The following is a 22480-nucleotide window of genomic DNA, read 5'->3' on the forward strand; positions in this document are numbered from 1 at the left end:
ATGTAATATTCATCCTAACCAAAAAATAATTAACTTACAAAAATAAATCCTTCTGTGATGTTTTATTTGCAAAATCCAGGATGTCTCAGAAAGCAAACAGTGATTCACAGAGGGGAAGCACAAACTAGGAACTTTTTATAAAGGTATTCTTGATCATGTACTAAATCTTTTTAAGCCAAGGGACAGTGAGAAGTGAGGAGACTGTAGCTCATATTTAGTTACTTATCTACTTTGGCTAACCTTGGCCAGGCCACCTCTTTGGGCTTTGGATATCCCAACTAAAAAAAAGAGAGGTGGACTAAATGATCTCTTAAGATTCTCTATGGACTCAAACACTCCTATTACCTAAATCTAACTCATGGGTCAGAAGCTAATAAGACTCAAAATTTTATTTCTTAACTATAACATGTGCTTTAGGAAGAACAGTTGTTTTGTTTTTCCATAATGGAAAATCAACTTTGTATTAGTGATCTATCAGAGGTGACAAGGTGGGACTATGTACCTTTATAAGAATATCTAAATGCAAAAACCTGATTGTTCCTGTGACCCACTTTTTTCATCCATTTTAGAAGTTAAGGTACACAAGGAAATGAGAATTCAGAGACTATTACAATACACTGGACAAAGCTCTGAAGGCCAAACTCACCTTACTGATGGCTAACTTCTAAAACAAAGCCTAGAGAATGACTCCAGATAGCCCCTTTTTAGAGAGACCATTATGCGTTAGCACACTTTAAATGTGCCTGGCGCAATCCTGACTTCAAAAGCATCACCAAGTAAGTTAGAGGTTAATTATAAACATTTGGCTTCTTTTGGGGGAAGGCCTCCCAAATAAGTACTGTTGTACAACTGTACTACCATCCTTTGTTGGTTATGCTCCCCGTGCTGATTCCTAACTATCTGTCTGCAGGTGTTGCTAAAAATACTGTACTCTGGTCTACATGAACTTCAATGATGTGAAGTTGGGCTATATACTGTTGAAAAGAGTACAGAATAATCCAAAATACTTTATAGCCAGCTCCAAGACAAGTACAAATTGTAGGAAGCAGATTCATTCATTTATCAGACACAGATGAATTATCAGTAGGCAAGGCAACTACAAATTCTATCACATATTCAGGCCAACAGCAATATCTCCTTATATCTCAGCTTATTTTCTGCCAATGAAAAATATTATTCGCTTCTCTTAGCATAGCATCTATTAGTGGATTGGAGGTGATATTATTAACTTGTTGGTACCTTCAGAATGTGCCCAGTGAAAAGTCTAAAACAGTGTCAGTCTAAGACATAAGTCAATGTTAGGTAGACAGGTGGAATACTCCTTGGGAAAGGAAACAGACATCACAGGATAAATAATTCTAAAACAGAACATGGGAAAGGGCAAAAGGAAGGCAAGACCACTCCAAGTGGCAAGTTGCCTGGTCTATTAGTGCTTTGACTCACCCCTATGACTTCCAGAGCACAGAGGCTTTGGAGAAGTCAAATTCGCAAAATCACTCCTAAAAAGACTCAGACTATTGCCATGTTTGCAGTCAGTTCTAGTTAGGAGCATAAAGGCCCTACTCAATTCACACAAGTACTATCATTCCTTAAGTTCAGGACAGCTTGGGCCAGTTTACCTGCATCCAGGACCTGTGTCGCATCAGGCTGTGGCTGACACCCTTTAGAGTCTGTGACTGTTGTACATGCAAAAGAATCAAAGTCCACTGTGAGGTCTTGCACATTTCTTTCATTGGCATTATCAAAGCTGTTTTTGCCATGCAGCTGTTTAAGGTGTTTCCTCAAAACTGGCTTATGTGCAAAAACCATGTCACAATAGTTACACTTATGGGGCTTATCTCCACTGTGAAGGTTAAGATGATCCTGTAAGGAACACTTCTGAGAAAAGGTTTTCCCACAGATTTTACACTGGAAAGGTTTAATGCCGGCATGCACACGCATGTGTCGATGAAGGTTGCCTTTCTGAGTAAAAGTCTTGCCGCAGAGTAGACACATAAAGAGTTTGTGCATTTTTAAATGGTTGGCGTAGTTCTCCAGGTGACGAAACACCCTGGTACACTTTGGGCATTGGTGATGCCACTGTAGGCCTTTGTCTACACCTCGAATATTAGGCCCAAAGACATCTTTTGAGGCCATGATGATGTTATCACTGCCTGTGTAAGACAGGGCATAATTGTGGAGGTGGTTTTGTTCTATTTCACTTACTCTGTTTTCCACAGTTGAATTTATCAGGGAGTGCTGGGGCTCTGATGAATGTAAAGCAGTGGGTTCAGAAGAAATAAACTGGTTCTGATCTTTTTTACTTCTAACCTCTGATACATCCCCAATAGATTCTACCTTAACAATCTGAATATCACTGTCCTCCATATCCATACTGTCTTCAGATGGATGGATACAAGGTGAGTCCTGCTTTGGGGAGCCTCTGGCATCTCCCTGATGTTCTTTTGACTGGGGAGAAGCACTCTGCGGTTCACATCCCTCTTTACTATCCATTGGTTGTTTTGGCTTTATAAACTTCCACAAGGCCTGTGTGCACCGTTCTACAATGTGGCTCATCTGAAGAAAACTCGCAGCCGTCAAGTAATTTACCAGTTCCATCTCAGGGAATTCCAGCACACCACTGTAACAGGATAAGAGCAATTGTCTCCCCACTTCGGAACTCTGTAATATGGAGATTTTCACCTCTCTGGAATCGTTCAGTAAAAATTGGTCTCTTAAGAAGGGGGAACCTGCAGCAAACACAATTTTATGCCCCTGTACCTCAATATCATCTATGAGAACTGTAACATCACAAAATTTATTCTCTTCTCTTAATTTGTTCATTTTTTGTAACATTGAATCTCCATAATTTTCAAACTTGAAGTGAAGGAGATCTGATCTTTCAGACATTTTGGCAGACCTAAAGAACAGAAATGTTAAAAAGGATGAATTTAAGAAAATACAAACAATTAAGAAAACCTGGATTTTCCTTCCAAAAACAAATTTGTGTTGTCATACCTGTTTATATGTATCTGAATAAAATTTTCCTTGAAAGAGGAAGCTAGCATAACTGCTTTCAAAGGCTGTTAAAAATTGCCTTAGCAACATCAAGTGTCAATTGCACCTCAGGAGTGGACTTGTATCCGTGTAAATAGCTTGGTATTCATTCAACTTTTTAAGATGCTTAATACAAGAACAGTGCTTGAGTTATTCCAAGGGCATTTTTTTTGCTTCTCAAATGATAATTCTATCAGGTTTCAAGAACCACCTAAAACATCCCAACAAGTAATAATGAAATAACTACTTTATTCTGCATGATACTGTGAACCTGCTTCTTTGAAGACAAAACACTCTTTTCCTTCGCTTTGTATTTTACTGCAGTGACATTGCTTGCCCCATTCTTGGGTAAACCCTCTTCTGTTTAAACTGATGTGAATTTACTCATACAAGTATTTCTGCAATAAAATGAAAGTCACATGCCTAAAGGGACAACTTTTAGACAGTGTCAAAGGCACAGGTCTTTATCCTGTGCATTTTGGACAAACCTAAACTCTTTCTTAAGAAACATTTCTTGATATATGAAGTAAATATTTGACATAGAAAAACCAGATGAGTCACTTGGTGGGAATCTGAGTAGGAGTAAGGTGGATCTAGTTAATCCTTACTAGATTCTATTCTTTCTTCCTTATCCCTATTTATCCATCATTACTCATCAACTACTAGAACTGATTCATAAATGTTCCTTGGTTCCAGCTTCCATTACCTCTAATCCAACTTCTACACCATCACACGTCATCTTTCAAAAACACAGATCTGATTATATCCAACTCCTGCCTAAAATCCTTCTGTGACCTCCCATTGTCTCCTGGATGAAGACTAACCTCTTGAATATAAACTGATCAAGTAAATGTAAGAATAATTAAGGCAAACATTAGCATAAACCATTCAACCATGGAGAAGGTGTCTTTGCCAAAACTCTGTGTATTTGTCCCTTTATGAAGCAATTCCTTTGGAGAAAGTCCCCATGTTCTGATTCCATACTCTTCAAATGATTTTCTGATAACTTGGCTTCCCATGTGTCACTCTAAAGGGAAGGATGAATTAGCCACGGCAACATGATATTGTCAACACATTTATTATTTTTACAATGACAATCCACCAGTCTATATAGCAGTCTTCTGTGAGATCAGTAGGTATATCAGGTCTACCCCTGAGAAGCGGCTCTACAATCTCAGTGCATCAATAAATTCACCTTGAACTTTATGTATCCATCAACTCCGTAGTTGAGAATCAAGAGACAACCAGCTGTTCCTAGCAACATCTGGCCCCGAAGCCCAATCTTTATAATTTTATCTTCTAGAACACTGAATTACAAAGGCTCATAGAACACCGGCTCGTAAAGGCAGAATCTAGGTCTCACTCCTATTGCTCAGTGCCTGGTTCATGACAGCACTCTACTGACTCCAAACCTTAGCAGTTATTTCTTTAGTCCATAACACTATTCCTAGCCAATTCTGACTCCTTTATTTCCTCTGAGGGCCCTTCCCTAACCCCTTAGATTAGAACAGTTGTCTCTACTGGACCTATAACTAAGTGCTTCTAACATAACACTCAGGATACCAATACTTGTTCCTTCCCCCCAAACTGCAAGCTACATGGCATTAGAGAGAAGAATCTCCACCCTATTCAATGGAGCTAATGCTGGGAACCTGCATCTTCTAGGGCAAAACACTCTTTCCTTTGGCTTCAAATTCTACTTAATGCAGCCACATTACTGGCCAAACCCTCTTCTGTTCAAACTGGTGTGTATTCCCATCACCTGATATTGTACTAAACACACGGCAGGTGCTCAGTTTGCATTTGTTGAACCTATGCGATTCATTTGACAGTAGTAAGAAGCAAGAACTGCTGTTAGGAAGACCAATGCGGTGTCTGCATAAGCATTACAGGTCTGAGGCCATGAGAGCCTAGAAAGGAATGAAAATGAATAAGGAGCAAGGAAAAATAACAAAAAGATATTTCAAAAAACTTGGTAACTGGAGATAGAAAATGAAAAAAAGTAACGTGCAAAGGTTTTAAACTTAGGATTTCAGCCGAATTAAAATGTCATTGAAAGAGAGGTGAGATTTAGGAGGGGGAACTGGTATGGCACAGGTATATTAAAATATATTTATACCTAAATTATAAGCTTTCCCTTTGTATGGCACTCTGAGAGTACAGATAATGAAAAATCACAATGAAGATGAGAGGAGGGATGCAGAGAAGCAAATTCAGCGTCATAGAAAAGGTGGTGAATATCAAATGAAAAGGAAGAATCTAGGAGACACAGGGACTATATCAGTAAACAAAGTGGCACAACTGTATTATCTGTGGTCAGTTTTAGCAATTACAGTAGCTTAATATATTTGATCTGGAAACAGTGACTGTCCCAATTTATAACTAGAAATTATATAAATGACTGCTGTTCAAGTGGCCAAACAAAAGGGGCATTCTTACTTAGAGGTTTAGCTTGTCCTAAATTTACTGACAGGTCAGTATTTTCCTACTCACACTGAAAAATGAGCATTAATTGCTTCCATCTATAATATGACAGTACTTGTAATGCTTTAGACAACTATCCTCAGGGATTGTTCCTTGAAGTTCCAAAGACAGGAGTTGGAGTACAATTTCATTTACTTCCTATTCATCAGTCTCAAGAAACTTACCAACAGAAGCAGTCAAACAGGTATCTCAGGAAAGTGCTTGATTTGTCTGCTGTAGTCCAAGAATGTGAGGAAAAATTATTCTGTTTAAGAAGTTTTCCTTAATGTCTCAGTCCACTGTATTGTCTCCCTTTGATAAACTCTTATTTCCAGGCCACACAGTTTATCCTTGTTTCTTGTCACCAGTCTCTCTTTCCAACAGACTGTTAGTTACTTGAGGGCAAGGACCAACTGTTATTTTTACACAGCTCATTCAACAAAAACCATAATTAACTCTTAATGTTTCCTAGGAAATTATTATTGAGCTATGGTAGAGATGCTCTACATTATCATGATACCCTCTTTTGAGTGCCCTGGGGAAAATGTCTTTCTAGGGTTTGTTTCCAAAAAATAGTTTTAACAACATAAAACCAAATTTTAAACAAAATTTCTAAAATGTCAAAATAAAAAGGAACACTTGTTTCGTATGAACTGGTTTAATTTTATTTAAAAATAAGAAAAATGATAGCTAATCTTTACTGAATCCTTGCTGAGTACCAGGTATAATGCTAAGTGCTTTACCCAAGTTGACCCATTTAATCCTCAAAATCTCTATGAGGTAGGTATTATTATCATCTCCACTTTGCCTATGAGGAAACCCAAGCTTAGTGAACATAAATAACTTGCTCAATTTAAGAGAGGTGGAAAGTATTAAATGTTAGAGGTAGAACTTGTGCTCAAGCTGCATGATGACAAAATTCATGTATGAAACTAGGCTAGCTTAAGTTTTATCTTATGCCTGTTAACTGTGTAACTGTTCAGATCTCCCTGCTCATATCCATTCAGCTGTACACTTATGATTGATATACTTTTGTGTATTTAGTTATGCTTCAATAAAAGTTTTATGTTTAAGAACAAAAAGTACAACGTAAAGCCAAATTTGTGTCAAGTCTAGAGGACTTTAATAGTAAAGCATTTACGTATTATCCTTGTCTTACCTTCCTTTCTCACTTATTTTAACTTTATATTATTTTTCTATCTTTTGTGTATTTATCTTTTTTTTTTTTTAACATCTTTACTGGAGTATAATTGCTTTACAATGGTGTGTTAGTTTCTGCTTTATAACAAAGTGAATCAGCTATACATATACTGTGTATTTATCTTTTTTTTTTTTTTTTTGCGGTACGTAGGCCTCTCACTGCTGTGGCCTCTCCCGTTGAGGAGCACAGGCTCCGGACCTGCAGGCTCAGAGGCCATGGCCCACGGGCCCAGCCGCTCCGCAGCATGTGGGATCCTCCCGGACCGGGGCATGAACCCGTGTCCCCTACATCGGCAGGCGGACTCTCAACCACTGCGCCACCAGGGAAGCCCTGTATTTATCTTTGTAGAATGAAACTTAATGCCATTTACAAACAAGACTTAATAAAATTATGAATATATTTGATTTTCAGACTCCCCAACTATAGTTAATTTATAACAGCAATTATTGATAATTGTGATAAAAATCTCTCACATAACTCTAGATTATAGCAGACCTTCTAGTAACTTAAAGAAAGTAAAGATCTGATCAGGTAGAATAGAGACTTGGTCCCCACATTCTGTTGATTCTTTCCTCAGAATGATTTCCAAATTCTCTCTCTATATTCTTACTACCATTGGCATGGCTCAGGTCCTTACCATCTGTTGTCTAGGTTACTGTGATTAAGTCTAAATACTGCTGAGTTTCTCTCAGCAAGTTTTAAATGACCCATTTCTCAAACATCAATGAAATAGGAATAGTCTCACTTAAGATCATTCTCTCTTTATTTATACTTACACAATTCTTCCATAATCATTTCCATAACAAATGTTCCAGCTAATTTGAAAATTTCCCTTTGTTCAAACAGGAGTAACTAGAAATGATCAGTGAATATTCTACGTTCAACAACGTTCACTGCTGTGCGATGGGCAGTGCAAAAATATCCATGTTTCTTATCTAAAATGCCTCTGATAATACTGATAAGGAAAACTTTTCTATTCTGTATAATAAACTCCAAAGCTGTATGTCAGTCTGTTTCCTCATCTACCTCATAAAAGTACCTTTATCTTTCAACTTAGCACTCACAGCTACTTGGAAATCTTTCTTCGTCTTTCATTAACACCATATGCCATTTTTCAAAGAGGTTGTAATAAACTACAGCTTTTCTCTCTATAAAACTCAATCATTTTCTTCTTTTGGGTAACTTTCATGACACTGCATTCTCCAAGGTCTCACTCTTTTGTTTTACTGTAAGATTACAGAAATATACCCTTCTTGGAAAAATTTTTTAATAAAGTACAAGCCCCCTTTCTCAGCCTCCTTCCACTCAGTTCTCAGTTGGTTCTAAGTTTCTTCCTTAATGACTCTCCCTCCCCTCCATTTTTTTTTTTTTTTTTTTTTTTGCGGTACGCGGGCCTCTCACTGTTGTGGCCTCTCCCGTTGCGGAGCACAGGCTCCGGACGCGCAGACTCAGCGGCCATGGCTCACGAGCGGGGCACGAACCCGTGTCCCCTGCATCGGCAGGCGGACTCTCAACCACTGCGCCACCAGGGAAGCCCTCCCTCCCCTCCATTTTTAAAACAACACTTCTACCCACAGAAAACAAAAAATAAAATTAGGTTTCTTACTTATAAACTATATATATATATTGTTTTGCAATTTTCATTTATTGCTTTTGAGGGTTCTTTATATTGAATAAACAGACCTAGTTCATTCTTCTTAAACTGTTGTACAGAAGTGGGCAAGTGACTTAACTACTGGCCTCAGTTTTCCACCATTCTTTTGCTGATCTGTTCCTCAAGGGTTCACTAAATTGTGTAAAGGTAAGTATATTCTTTAAAGCTTAGTCCTTGACTTTTTGCTGTTTTCTTAATGCTTACTTCCTCAGAAAGCCTGTCTTGGTTTCTCAATGTTTTATTACCTTCTCTATTTAAAAAATTCCTAACTCTCCATCCTCATGGCTAATCTTAACCAAACTTAACCTCAATTCAAGCTAATCAAAAATACCTGCCCTAGGCTACTACTCTATCACTTGAAATGCATGATATCTAAACTCTTAAACTGGCTAAAACTCAGTAAGTCAAAAATAAAAGCTTATGGAGAATGGCTCTGAGAACAGTAGGCGTGGAAGCAAGAAAACCTGTTAGTATGCTATTACTTTAACAGATCAAGATAGAAATAATGAGGGCCTGAATAATATGGATACTGAGCGGAAATAATATGGATGGAGAGAGGAAACAGATCCTAGAAGATATTTCAAACAAAGAACTGATGGACTTGATGACCAAGGTGGGAAACAAGAGATGAAAGGTCAAGATGACTCCAAGATATTTGGTTTGAGAAACTGGGTATCTTTGACAGAGTGTCATTCAATAAGCTAGGGAATATTGGAGGGGATGACCATGGGTCAGGTGTTAAAATGTTTAACCAGAGGAGCCTGCATGACATTAAGGAAAAATCCATTAGCTAGCTGGATACAGCTCTGAAGCTTAAGAGGAGACCTGATTATAGATAATAAGTAATAAATGAAAGCATGACATAAACTGACCTAACTGTGAATGAAACTGACCTAAAATGGCACAGACTGGAAGAGAATCTAAGACAGAAGAAAAGAAATAAAAAACAAATACATAACACAAACATAAATCCATTACTTACCTTCTTCTCAATCTGGATCTCCTTCCAAGCCTCTCCATTTTTTTTATTAATTGAGTCTATCTTTGCTTAAATTTTCCCCATTCTTTTGACTCCCATATTCAATCACTGCTTAGTGCAGTGGGTAAAACCACATTTCCTAGAATCAAAACCCTGCTCCACCACTTACTAGTTGTGTGACCTTGGGCAAGTTACTTAACCACTTCTGTTTTTCAGTTTTCCCACCTGTCAAAGAATATTACTTCATAGGGTTGTTACGGGAAATTAAATTAATTTTAAAGTAAATTCATTTTTAAAATTAAGTTAATTTTTAAAAGAACTTAGAATAGTGCCTGGAATTGTGCTCTATAAGCAAATGCTAGGTAAGTAAGTAAATAAAGCCTGTCAATTTTCTTTGTGAAATCCTTCATATGTGGCCTTTTTTTCATTCTCATTTGACACCAAACCACTTGAGGTCTGCATTATTCCATATATTATCACCTCATTACTCTATTAAAATCGCTTTGTAAAAGCTCACTCATGATCTCTTGATAAAGAAATGCCATCTTTTTCCCCCCTCATTCTCCAAATGCTCTGCATCAACTGTCCCAGTGGACCCTTCTCAGTATTCTCTTCTCTTGACTTCTGAGTCTTCTTGGTTGCTGGAACCCTTATATTTATCATCTACTTCTTATATTTTATCATCTACTTCTGTTTCTGCTGCTACACCAACTACTATTAGTTCTAAGTCTTCTTTCTGCTTTGTAAATGCAACCGTTCCCCCCAAATATTCCCTTCTTTCTCAATAACCCCTTCCTGATGTCAGCTATTCCCATGGCTTCCACCTCTACGCTCTATGATAATTCAAACCTTTAACTCTAGCCACAGCATTTAGGTTGAGCTGCAGATTTGCATTTCCAACTCTATACTGGACAGCTCCATGTGGCTATCTCACTAGGCCTTCAAGTCAACATATCCAAAAAATGAATTTGTCATCTACACTAGGCTTATGGTCTTATTGCTGATAATGGCATTAACATTCTTCAAATACCACAGGCCTAAAACCTAAGACTCAGCTTTGATACTTCTTTCACCCTCAACATCCAATTTATTATGGAGTCTTTACAGCATTCACTACAGCATTACCTGCCTTCTTTCCAATAATACTGTCATAACTCCATTTCAGGATTTCATTACTTCTTACTAGACTGATCCCACTACTCCTTCAAAAGAAATCTCCAATGAGAGCATCTAGACTTTAGCTAAAGAGTCCAGAATCAGTTTATAGAAATTCCTATTCTATAGGCTGACCTCCAGAACAAGATGGTTTTCTACGGTGCAAATCCGAACTATACCAGTCTCCTGCTCAAAATTCTTCAAAAAGTACCCACCTCCTTTAGGATTCAATCTTCACTACCTGGACCTCGGTCTACTTTCCCAGCCTCATATCTCATCCTTTGCACAAGAGCCCCACGCCCCCCTCCTCCTTTTCCCACACAAGTTATGCTCAGTCATCCCTTCACAGCATTGCAACTGTTCCTCCTGTAGGAAAAGCCCTTCTCCACCTTATCCTCTCCAACAAATAAAATTGAGAAGTCACTTTCTTTCTTCAGCCTCCCCAGCAACTGCCCCTTGAACAGTTCATACATATATGACTGATTCATACATCGCAGGGGCACTCATTTGTTTTTATCTGGCTCTCAAACTCGACCCTGAAACTTGGAACAATATCTTACGAATTCCCAGTGCCTGACATAGCGCCAGAAATATAAAGGTGCTGTTGCCAGTGGCAAAAGACTAACCTATCTTAGCACTCACAATGATTCTCGCGGGCTGGCCCTGAGGCCTTGCCATGGCCCAGATCTGGCACTTCCTACAAGATGCCAGAGTCGGGCGTTCAAGCAAACTGCGGGGCCCTCGGCTAGGGTCCCAAGAGGAGGTCCCTGGGGGCATCCTTAGGCTCCCCACTCCAGACGCTGGGAAGGGAAAGGGGCGGGGCACAGCATGGGCCGGGCCTAGGGCTCCATAAGTCCCCCCGGGCCTAGGCCAGCCCCTCGGTCCCCATCCCAGGGCAGGTCCCGGCCAATCCAGGGCCCCAAGGGGGCTCCATTTTGAGAGACCTCGTACCCCTACCCGGCGCTCCGGCCGCCTCCGCACTTACAGACCCAGGGGAAGGCCACCGTCAGGATCCGGCACCGCCAGGAGCTCCGGCCCCTCGGGGCTCCGGGAAGGGGGAGGGGCGGGGAACCCGAGCCAAAGGGGGACCCAACGGAACCGGAAGGGCAGCCCTCGCCGGACAAAGACAACTTCCAGGTCCTACGGTCCTCTCCGCCAATCGGAAGGCTGGGAGGGCGGCGGGCTCGGAGAGAGACTTTCGGCGCTGTGGGCGGGGTGCAAAGTGCGTGCCCCAGACTCCTGCGAGCATCTCCACCCGTGAGTCGAGGTGCGGGTGCCGCGGCTCCCTAGCGATTGGGGTCAGGCCCCACGCACTTCGCTCCTTCTCAGCCGCTCCTCTCTAGCTGCGTCTCGGCTGTCTGCTGCCTGCGTGGGCCTGAAGGGTGCCTCCGCACTTAAAGTGTTGGTAAGCCCCTCCCGCCTAGGAATGTGGACTCGCCGCGTTGGGCCCAGGAAGTGGAGGGAAGGAAGTTTACCTCCCTCGCGTTTTGGATGTTGGTGTTTCCCAGGGATCTGCATTCTCCGTAACCTACTACGTGCTGACTATTCACAGATCTCTTTCGCAAGACCAGACAGCTCTCTTGATTTCCAGGGTCAGCTGCCTAGAAGACATCTCCAACTGGTTGTCCAGTGTTAATGTACCTTTGAACTCAAGTACATCCGCAGACCTGCTTCTTACCTCCTGTAGTCCTTGTGTTGGTGAACGGCATCATACACGCAGTCCTGCCCACCAGTAAACTTCAGTACCATTCTAGAGCCCTTTTCCATCTTGCCAGTCCAATGGCTCTCTGGCTTCTCCTCCTTTTTAGGGGGTGGAGAGGGAGGATATTGTGGTAAAACATGAATAGTATTTTTTTTTTTTAAACATGAATAGTATTTATCATTTTAATCATTTGTAAGTGTGAAGTTCCATGGCATTAAGTACATTCACAATATTGTAACCATCACCGCTGCTATAGCCAACTTCATTCTTTTGCATGTCGTTATCGTTTTTCCAGCACCGTTTTTGAAAAGTCTGTCCTTTCCCCATTGAATGGGCTTGTCACCTTTGTTGAAAATCAACTGACCACGTATGTGAGAATTTATTGCTGGGCTGTCTATTCTATTACATGTGACTGAAGCTCTTACACTAGTATCATATTCTTTTAATTACTGTAGCTTTGTAGTAAGTTTGTAAGTGAGGAAGTATGAGGCCTTCAACTTTATTCTTTTTTCCAGATTGTTTTGGCTATGCCAGGCCCTTGAAATTCCATATGAATTTGAGGATCAGCTTTTACATTTTTGAGAAAAAGGCTGTTGTAGTTTTGATAGAGATTGTGTTGAATCTGTAGATCACTTTGGGTAATATTGCCATCTTAATTTTAAGTCTTCCTGTCTAAACATGAAATGTCTTTCCATGTACTTAGGTCTTCATTAATTTCTTTCAGCAGTGTTTTCTAGTTTTCAGGGTATTTAATTCTTTTTGATAATATTATAAATGAAATTGCTTTCTTGATCTCCTTTTCATATTGTTGCTAGTGTGTAGAAACACAACTGATTTTTGGTGTTGGTCTTGTACCCAGCAACGCTTCTGAATTTTTTTTTTTGGCTCTACAAGCTTTCATGTGGATTCTTTGGGCTTTTTTATATATATGATTATGTTGCCTGTGAATATAGTTTTACCTCTTTGTGTACAATTTGGATGCCTTTTATTTCTTGTCTAATAGTTCTGGCTAGAACTTCCACTACAATGTTGATCAGCAGCAGTGAAAGGAGGCATCCTTGACTTGTTCATGAGTTGTTCTTAGAGGCGTAGGTAAGCTACTGATTTAGATGCGGGTTTTTCAGATACTTTTATCATGTTGAGGAATTTTCCTTCTGTAACTACTTTTCTTAAAGATCTTATCATGAAAAGGCATTGTATTCTCTCAGATGACTTTTCAGCATCAATTGAGATGATCATGAGGTTTTTTCCCTTAGTTCTTATTAATGAGATATATTACATTGGTTGATCTTATGGTAAACCACTCTTGCATTCTTGGGATAAATCCCACTTGGTCATGGGGAATAATCCTGTTAGTATGCTATTGGATTTGATTTCCTTTTATGTTGTTGAGGATTTTTGCACCTATATGCATGAGACATTGGTATATAATTTTCTTGTGATGCGTTTATTTAGCTTTGGTGTCAGGATAATGAGGGCCTCATGAGATTAGAAAGCATTCCCTCTTCTTCAGTTTTTTGGAAGAGTTTGAGAAGGATTGGTATTAATTCTTAATTAAATATTTTAATTAAATTAAATATTTGGTACAATTCACTGGTGAAGCCATCTGGTGCAAGACTGTTGTTTTTTGGGAGGTTTTTGATTACACACTCAATCTCTTGTTATAAGTATGTTGAGATTTTCTAATTTTTCTGGAATCCATTTATAATAAATAATTTGTGTGTTTCAAGGAATTTGCCCATTGTTTTCTAGGTTGATTTTTGTTGATCTTTTCAAAGAAACAACTTTTGGTTTCATTGATTTTTTTTTTTTTTCTCCCTCTCTCTTTTTTTTTTGGTTTATTTCCATTCCATTTTATTTCCTTACTTCTGCTAGCTTTGGGTTTAGTTTGTTCTTTTTCGTATTTCATAAGGTATAAAGTTAGGGTATTTTGAGACTTTTCTTTTTTGTGTGTGTGTGTGTGCATGTGGTACGCGGGCCTCTCACTGCTGTGGCCTCTCCCGTTGCGGAGCACAGGCTCCGGACGTGCAGGCTCAGCGGCCATGGCTCACGGGCCCAGTGGCTTCGCGGCATGTGTGATCCTCCCGACCCGGGCATGAACCCGTGTCCCCTGCATCGGCAGGCGGACTCTCAACCACTGCGCCACCAGGGAAGCCCGAGATTTTTCTTGTTTTTTAATGTAGCCATTTACAACTATAAATTTCTCTAATTACTGTTTGCATTGTATCCTATAAGTTTTGTATGTTTTTATCATTTTTACTCATTTTCAAGTACATTCTAATTTCCCTTTTGAGGTCTTCTTTGACCCATTTGTTCTTTAAGAATGTGTTTCTAATTTCCACATATTTTGAATTTTCCAGTTTTCCTTTTGTTACTGATTTCTAACTTCATCCCATTGTAGTTGGAGAAGATACTTTGTATAATACCTATCTTTTAAAATCTATTGACACTTGTTTTATGGCCTAATGTATGGCCTGTCCTGGAGAATGTCCCATGTGAACTTGAAAAGAATGTGTATTCTGCTGTTGTTCAGTGGAATGTTCTGTACACTTCTGTTAGGTTCAGTTGGTTTATTGTGATGTTCAAGTCCTCTAATGCCTAACTTATCTTTATCTGGTTGTTCTATTCATTATTGAATGTGGGCTGTTGAAGTTTCTAATTATTATTGTAGAGTTGTTTATTCCTCCCTTTAATTCTGGTCATTTTTGCTTCATATATTTTGAAAGTCTCTTCTAGTTATGTAAATGTTTATAATTTTTATATAATCTTGCTCTTTTGAACCTTTTGTTAATATATAATGACCTTCTTTGTCTCGTGTAACCTTTTTAAAGTCATTTTGTATGACCTTAGTATAACCTTCCCAGCTCCCTTTTGGTTAGTACTCGCATGGAATATCTTCTCTTTTCTTTTTTTCCACTTTTAACTTGTTAATATCTTTGGCTCTAAAGTGAGTATTTTCTAGACTGCATATAGATGGATCATGTTTTTGTTTTTGTTTTATCCATTCTGCCCATCTCTGTCTTTTGATTGGTGAGTTTATGCTATTTACATTTAAAGTAACTACGGATAAGGAGGGACTTATTTCTGCCATTTTGCTATTTGTCTTCTATAGGCCTTATAGCTTTTGTGTCTTTCATTTCTTCCATTACTGCCTTTTTCTGTGTTTGATTTTTTTGTAGTGAAAAGTTTTGATTTATTTCTGATTTCCTTCTTTGTAGATCCTATGGACATTTCCTTTGTGGTTGCTATAGGAATTACATTTAACAGCCCAAATTTATAACAATATAATTAAATTGATACCAACTTTAGTAGCATACAAAAACTCTCCTATACAGCTCTGTCTCCTCTTTCTGTTCTTGATGCTACAGATTACATCTTTATACATTGTGTTTGTAATAAATTAGACTAATATTTTTATGCATTTGTCTTTTAAATCATGTAGAAAATAAAAATGGAGTTAAACAATAATTACAATTATAATTGCCCATATATTTATCTTTACCGGAGATCTTTATTTCTTCATATGGCTTTAAATGTTGTTGAGCATCCTTTCATTTCAACGTGAAGGATTCCCATCAGCATTTCCTGAAGGGTGGTTTTAGTGGTAATGAACTCCCTTAGCTTTTTTTAGAATCAGAGAATGTCTTAATTTCTCCCTCTTTTTTTTTTTTTTTTTTTTTTTGCGGTACGCGGGCCTCTCACTGTCGTGGCCTCTCCCGTTGCGGAGCACAGGCTCCGGACGCGCAGGCTCAGCTGCCATGGCTCACGGGCCCAGCTGCTCCGCGGCATGTGGGATCTTCCCGGACCGGGGCATGAACCCGTGTCCCCTGCATCGGCAGGCGGACTCCCAACCACTGCGCCACCAGGGAAGCCCTCTCCCTCATTTTTGAAGGACAATTTTGCTAGATACAGATCTGTCAACAGTCCTTTTCTTTCATTGCTTTGAATATTATCAACCCACTGTCTTCCAGACTCTAAGATTTAAGATGAGAAATTGTCTGATAATCTTATTGAAGATCCCTTATATGTGATGAGTATTCTCTCTTGTTGCTTTTAGGATTCTCTCTTTTCTTTGGTTTTCTACAGTTAGATTATTATCCTTTCTCCCTTTTCTCTCTCTCTTCTCCTCTTGGGATGCTTATAGTGGTATGTTGTTTCTCTTGACAGTGTCCTACAGATCCTTTAGGCTCTGTTCTCTTTCACATTTCTTTTTTTTTCTGTTCCTCAGATGGAGTAGGAAGGATATGGAATCCATCTCTCTACCTAAACAACAATCGTACTGGCAGAAACTGAAGTAACTATTTTGGAACTCTGGAGTCTATTTGAATGCTTGCATGTTCCAGGGGAAAATTTGGTTGGTCAGTTGAGGTTAATTTCAGTCAATGTGAGCCTTTAGTGTGATAGCACCTACTCATTCCTACTCCTCAACCCTGTGGAGGCAGTCATGTTTATATTCCTGGTATGGCTTGCTGGAGCCAGGGTGGGAAATAAGAACCTGTTCTCCAAATACAAGAGTTCTGTATTTTATTTTTATTGAAGTATAGTTGATTTATAATGTTGTGTTAGTTTCAGGTGTACAGTAAAGTGATTCAATTTTTATATATGTATATATATTTTTTCTTTTTCATTATGGTTTATTACAGGATATTGAACATAGTTCCCTGTGCTATACAGTAGGACCTTGTTGTTTATCTATTTTATATGTAGTAGTTTGTATCTGTTAATCCCAAACTCCTAATTTATCCCTCCCCCACCCTTTTGCCCCTTTGATAACCATAAGTTTTTTCTATGTCTGTGAGTCTGTTTCTGTTTCATAAATAAGTTCATTTGTGTCATATTTGAGATTCCACATATAAGTGATATCATATGGCATTTAGACAAAGACTTTAAAACTGTCTTAAAGTTGCTCATTGAGCTAAAATGAGACATGGATGAAGTCTGGAAAATGTACAGAAAAATGGGAATATCATTAAAGAAATAAAAATTATAAAAAGGAACTTAAGTGAAATTCTGGAGTTGAAAATATAATAATAGAAAAAAGTTCACTTAGGGGGTTCAAAATCAGATTTGAGCAGGCAGAAGAAAGAATCAACAAACTTGGAGATATTTCTTTCAAACCCAGTTCCTTTTTTCCCACCCTTTCTTTTGCCCTAGTTCAGGCCTTTCTGAACTTAGGCAGCCTCCAAAGTGTTCTATTTACTCCGTTTTCCCTTTTCTACTTCTACCAGAATGAAATTTTTAAAAAACTCAAATCTGATATTGGCACTATCCTTAGAAACCTCTAAGGGCTCCCTGTATTTATAGATTGAACTTCATTTTCCTTATTTAAGTATTCAAGGACCTTCCCATTCTGCCTCCAGCTTACCACATCAATCCACTGAGTTTGAGATATAAATTCCAGTTTCCAGGATATACAAGGTCTAAGGGAACAAATTCAGTGACTTCTTGAGGAAGCAACCATTCAGATCCAGAAGGTGGGAAATTTTGCACTTCAACTGGACCGATTTCTTCAATAGGCCAGTGTCTTTCCATTTTTTTTCTTAAGTGCTAGATTTAAAAATACTTAAGGGACATCACAACCAGATACAACATGTGGGCCTGGATTGGATGCTGATTTGGGAAAATTAGCTGTAAAAAAATATATTTGGGGCAACAGAGAATTTGATTATAGTTAGGTATTAGATGAGAGGAAAATTTACCGAAATGATATTACTGATTTGGAAAAGCCAGCTGTAAAAATATTTTTAGGTTGTTAGAAAATTTGAATGTGATCTAGGAATTAGATGGGAGGAAAATTTAGCGAAATGGTAAGGTAGGTATTGTTAATTGAATAAAGCAGACTGCTTAACTCTGTGATCTCATTTTGTAAAACAATATATAGACACACAAAGAAGGCTACATATTAAAGTATTAATATTTGTATTGGGAATGTGATGTTTTTGTTTTTTATTTTAGGTTGTCCCTATTTTATATTTTTCTCCAGGGCATACTGTAGTGATTCTGTAATAAAATTTTATTTAAAAAATATATGTTAAGATTTATGTATATATTGGGGTAATACATATGAATCAAGAAATACATGAGGGCTTCCCTGGTGGTGCAGTGGTTGAGAGTCCGCCTGCTGATGCAGGGGACACGGGTTCGTGCCCCGGTCCGGGAAGATCCTACATGCCGCGGAGCGGCTAGGCCAGTGAGCCATGGCCGCCGAGCCTGCGCGTCCAGAGCCTGTGCTCCACAGTGGGAGAGGCCACGGCAGTGAAAGGCCCACGTACCACCAAAAAAAAAAAAAAAAAAAAAAAGAAATACATGAACGTATGGTCACCAAACTATTAAAAGTGGTTTTGTCAAGAGTGCCAGGATTTCAGGGGATTTTACTTTCTTCCTAATGTTTTATCTGTTGTTTAAATACTTTAAAATGGGTGTGCATTTTTGTTACATAACTCTATGAGGAGAAAAGGAAGAAAGCTATTTTCCTGCGGGAGTGCAGCCAAGTCTATTATAATAGACAAGTCACAAAGAGGACTGCAACAGAGCACAGCTTTTTTTTTGCTTTTTCTCTGGTGGATTTAGATGCAATATCCACAGGAAAACTTTGCGAATGACTCATTTACCAGGAAAACAGCATATGCTATTTGAATAAAGAAAGAATGAGGGAGAGGCTGTAGAAAGATTTCATAAATTGTCAAGACTTAATTAGCACCTTTAATATTTGTTTCCAACTACATTGTAAATTCATTCAGGACAGGGACTTTAAAATTCATTCTATTGCCGTTGCTCTGTATATCACTTTCGAATAATTTTTAAATAAAATCCCAGCCCCATCTTTGAGTAGCAGTATGAAAGCACCTTGTTCATTTCTGTTCTGTGTGTCTCAGATACCTCGAGGTAGCTGTGTTGTAGCCAGTCGCCCTTGACTTCAAAGTCAGAAGTTTTGACTTCTGGACTGAATTCTGTTGCTTAGGCTGGACTCCCTTACAAAATGAGAAAAAAAAAATCATATCATTCTTAATGTTTTCTCAAGGTTTGTGGTAAAGCCAAGTGACATACCTGTAAAAGAACCTATCTATCACAATCCCTGGCACTTTTTGCGCCCTCAATAAAGGGCAGGTGAGTTGGGTTACATCATTAAGGGCTGCTTTAGAAACAGCATTTGAACGTTAAAGGTGAGCAAGGGATTCCGTGCTCTAGCACCAGTGTCTTTAGGGTTGTACCCCTCTCAGGCGCAACAGGTACTACCCAGACTGCTACCCCCGCCAATCCTGCTTCCAGTCCCTGATGCAGGCACAGAGCCGCTATCGGCCCAAGCGCGGACACAGCACGGCATCGAGTCCTGCTCCCAGAGTGCAGACTCCACGCAGACGCAGACTCCGGAGGCGGGCTAAAAGCCCAGGTGGGGCTTCGAGGAAAGGAAGTACGCCCCCGCCGCCTGTTGTTGGGCCAGTGGGGCCGCTCGGCTTTGCCGTGGGCCTATGAGACAGGGCAGTAGGCGGGGCGGAGGGCGGAAGGAGCTTCTCTCACGTGAGTAGGGGGCGGGGAGGGCGGGGGCAGGGCGGCTGGGGAGGCCCAGGCGGCGGAGCCTCCGGGACGGCGAACGGCGGGCCGCGGAGAAGGAGACGGCGGGTCGGGTAGGGCCGTGTTTTCCCCACCTCCTCCTCCCACCCTTCCATCCACCAAGCCCGGGGGGGATCCTCCGACGGCCCTTGCGGGAGGCCAAGCCGTGTTCTCATCCTGCGGAGCGGGGCAGGCGTGACTGCGCTCAGCTCCCTCGACTAGCCGGGTTGTGAGGGGAGCAGTGATTGGGGGGGGAGGGGGAGTCGCGGCCGTGGGGGGGAGGACGCATGCGCAAGCGGGAACGCTCCGGCAGCCCCTGCCCAAACCGGTTCCCCCTGTCTGGGTGGGTGTGAGTCTTACCAGTCCTTCACTTGCGGCCGTCCCTCTCGCCCCCCAGCAAAGCCGGTTTGTCTCTTGACTTACACGTCTGGGGACAGGTCCTATTTGGGAATCTGGCCGCTCCCTCCGCCTCAGTTTCTCCCCATTGCCCGCTGGGCCTGTATCTGTGACTTAGGCTGGCTTCGGCCTCAGGCTAGCTTCCTGCGCTGCGCCTAATTTGAAAGGCTTGCTTTATGCTAGTGTCGGTCTGCCATCTCGTGTTGACGTTTCTGTCTCATTTTCCCCGCCTGGAATCGAAGTGTCCCCGGTATTCCCCTCTCCCCAGATACTTTAAGTATCTGCCCCCGATACCTCATTGCTGTATCTTGATTACCAGCAACCTTCAGGGCTTTAGGTGTTAAACAAAGTCCGAGGATAACCCCAGACTTCCAGGAGTTCTCTGTCCATTACCTGGTAGTACTTTGGTGTTCCTTCTCTTCTGACATTCGGATTGTAATCATATGCACCTGCTTTAAAGTCATCTCCATACTTTATTGTAATCATATGCACCTGCTTTAAAGTCATCTCCATACTTTATCTTGGAATAGAAGTCCTAGCAGACCGTGTTAAGTGATAAGTGATCATGCTGCTGGTGCTCACGCTACAAGTGCTCCGTTAGTTTAAATCTTGTTCCAGCTTGAATTGGAGATCTTTTGGCTTTTTTGTTTGTCAGTGGAAAAAGAAAACTGCCAGAGACGGGTTTCACAATTCATTTGATATGTTCATTCAGGTAAATACCTGTATTCACATACATGTGACTGGAGTAGTAAGTTGCGAGTGTGTCTGTTTCCAGCTGCGTTGTTTATTTAGGAAGAGAAAAAACCAAAGAGAGTAAATTGAACTGAGTTTCCACCTTAAACTGATGTTTGGAAAGTTGAAAAAAAGCTTAGGTGCCAGGGGAGTGCACATTCAATTTTTTTGTTTTTTTTTTAACGAAGGACCTGCTGGCCTTAATTATAGCGTGTATAAGGTGCTATTTTAATATATATTTAAGGCTTTTGTTCGAATTTACTTATAAAAACTGAAAGTGAATAAGGGGCAGAGTTCTTTAAAATCTTCCTTTGTAGACCTCCGTTTCCATTAATGAAATTTGAATCCATGATTGATTTGTATTTATTGGTAACATTTAAGATTCACATATAGTTTTATCAACTCAACTTTGTAGTTAAAATTGAGCTATTGCTATGTTGTGGTACACTTTTCATTTCAGTTTTATAACTCATTTTACAGTTAATTAACAGCTCATCAGTATTAAGGTATATATTTGGGTAGTTAACCTATCAGCTGTATACATTTTGGCATTCTTTGGCATAGTGGGGGTTTTTTTGTTTGTTTTTTTATTTTTTAAAAATTTTTTATTGAGGTATAGTTGATTTTGGCATAGTGTTTTATTAGCAGTTTACAGGTGCTTAACCTGGATAAAATGGTAGTCTAGTGGGACTCTGTAAAAGTGAAGGCACCTGTTTCCTATCTTTTCTACTGCATATTGGAAGAAGTGTATTCACATTATCTACATGAGGGGACATGGTTTTTCGTAAACGTATCTCAACTTTACGGCCTACATTCTTTTTTTAAAAAATAAATTTATTTTTATTTATTTTTGGTTCCGTTGGGTCTTCGTTGCTGCGTGCGGGCTTTCTCTAGTTGTAGTGTGTAGGCTTCACATTGCAGTGGCTTCTCTTGTGGAGAACGGGCTTCAGTAGTTGTGGCACATGGGCTCAGTAATTGCGGATCGCAGGCTCAGTAGTTGTGGCGCACGGGCTTAGTTGCTCCTCGGCATGTGGGATCTGCCTGAACCAGGGCATGAACACGTGTTCCCTGCATTGGCAGGTGGATTCTTAACCACTGTGCCACCAGGGAAGTCCCATAGCCTAGATTCTTTAACGAAGTCATTTCTACTACTGAGTATATTTCCAGCTAAACTTTAGAGCCCGGATTCTTTTAAAGAAGTCGTTATCTTTTGTTGAGCATGTTTCCAGCTAAAGTGTTTCCAGCTTAAGTGAGGCCTACTTTGAAGGTCTCACCATTTCACAGTGATTATTTTAACTGTTTATATCAGTTCTACTGTTGAGTGTCTTTATAGATACTGATGTGCTGAGGTTCTAGCATATGCTGCCCAAGTGTTATCTTTGTAGTTGTCAATATAATCAGATATCACACTTTTCAAGCATGTGAAATGAATGTATATAAAACTGTTAAATAATCTTTCTTGGAGATAGAACTCCAAGGTTAAAAAAGTGCTAATTTAACCAGTGTACATAAAGCAGAGTTTGGCATGACATTTGGGTGCTCTGTATGTAACTGCCTTGTTTTATTGATTTTCTGTGGTTAGATTCTAAAGAAAGAAAATCCAAGGCCAAG

The 22480-nt window shown here is 39.9% G+C and overlaps 2 protein-coding genes across 2 annotated transcripts in view; one reads left to right on the plus strand and one right to left on the minus strand.

Moving 5' to 3' along the window:
- Positions 1-1563: 1563 nt before the first annotated feature.
- ZBTB26 (zinc finger and BTB domain containing 26) lies at positions 1564-2889 on the minus strand. Its single transcript, XM_065879552.1, has one exon. The coding sequence runs from the start codon at positions 2887-2889 to the stop codon at positions 1564-1566; it is 1326 nt and encodes a 441-aa protein (XP_065735624.1).
- Positions 2890-11665: 8776 nt separating this feature from the next.
- Positions 11666-22480, plus strand: part of RABGAP1 (RAB GTPase activating protein 1) — a 155620-nt gene continuing 144805 nt past the window's right edge. The window contains exon 1 of the mRNA XM_065879947.1: positions 11666-11893. The gene's annotated coding sequence lies outside the window, so the exon portion shown is untranslated. The remainder of the gene's footprint in view (positions 11894-22480) is intronic.

The sequence above is a fragment of the Phocoena phocoena genome, chromosome 6 (assembly GCF_963924675.1).
Source record: "Phocoena phocoena chromosome 6, mPhoPho1.1, whole genome shotgun sequence".
NCBI lineage: Eukaryota > Metazoa > Chordata > Mammalia > Artiodactyla > Phocoenidae > Phocoena > Phocoena phocoena.

What these genes read in the sequence shown, in the direction of transcription:
- ZBTB26 (XM_065879552.1), bottom strand. Translation starts at nt 2,889, where the DNA reads ATGTCTGAAAGATCAGATCTCCTTCACTTCAAGTTTGAAAATTATGGA.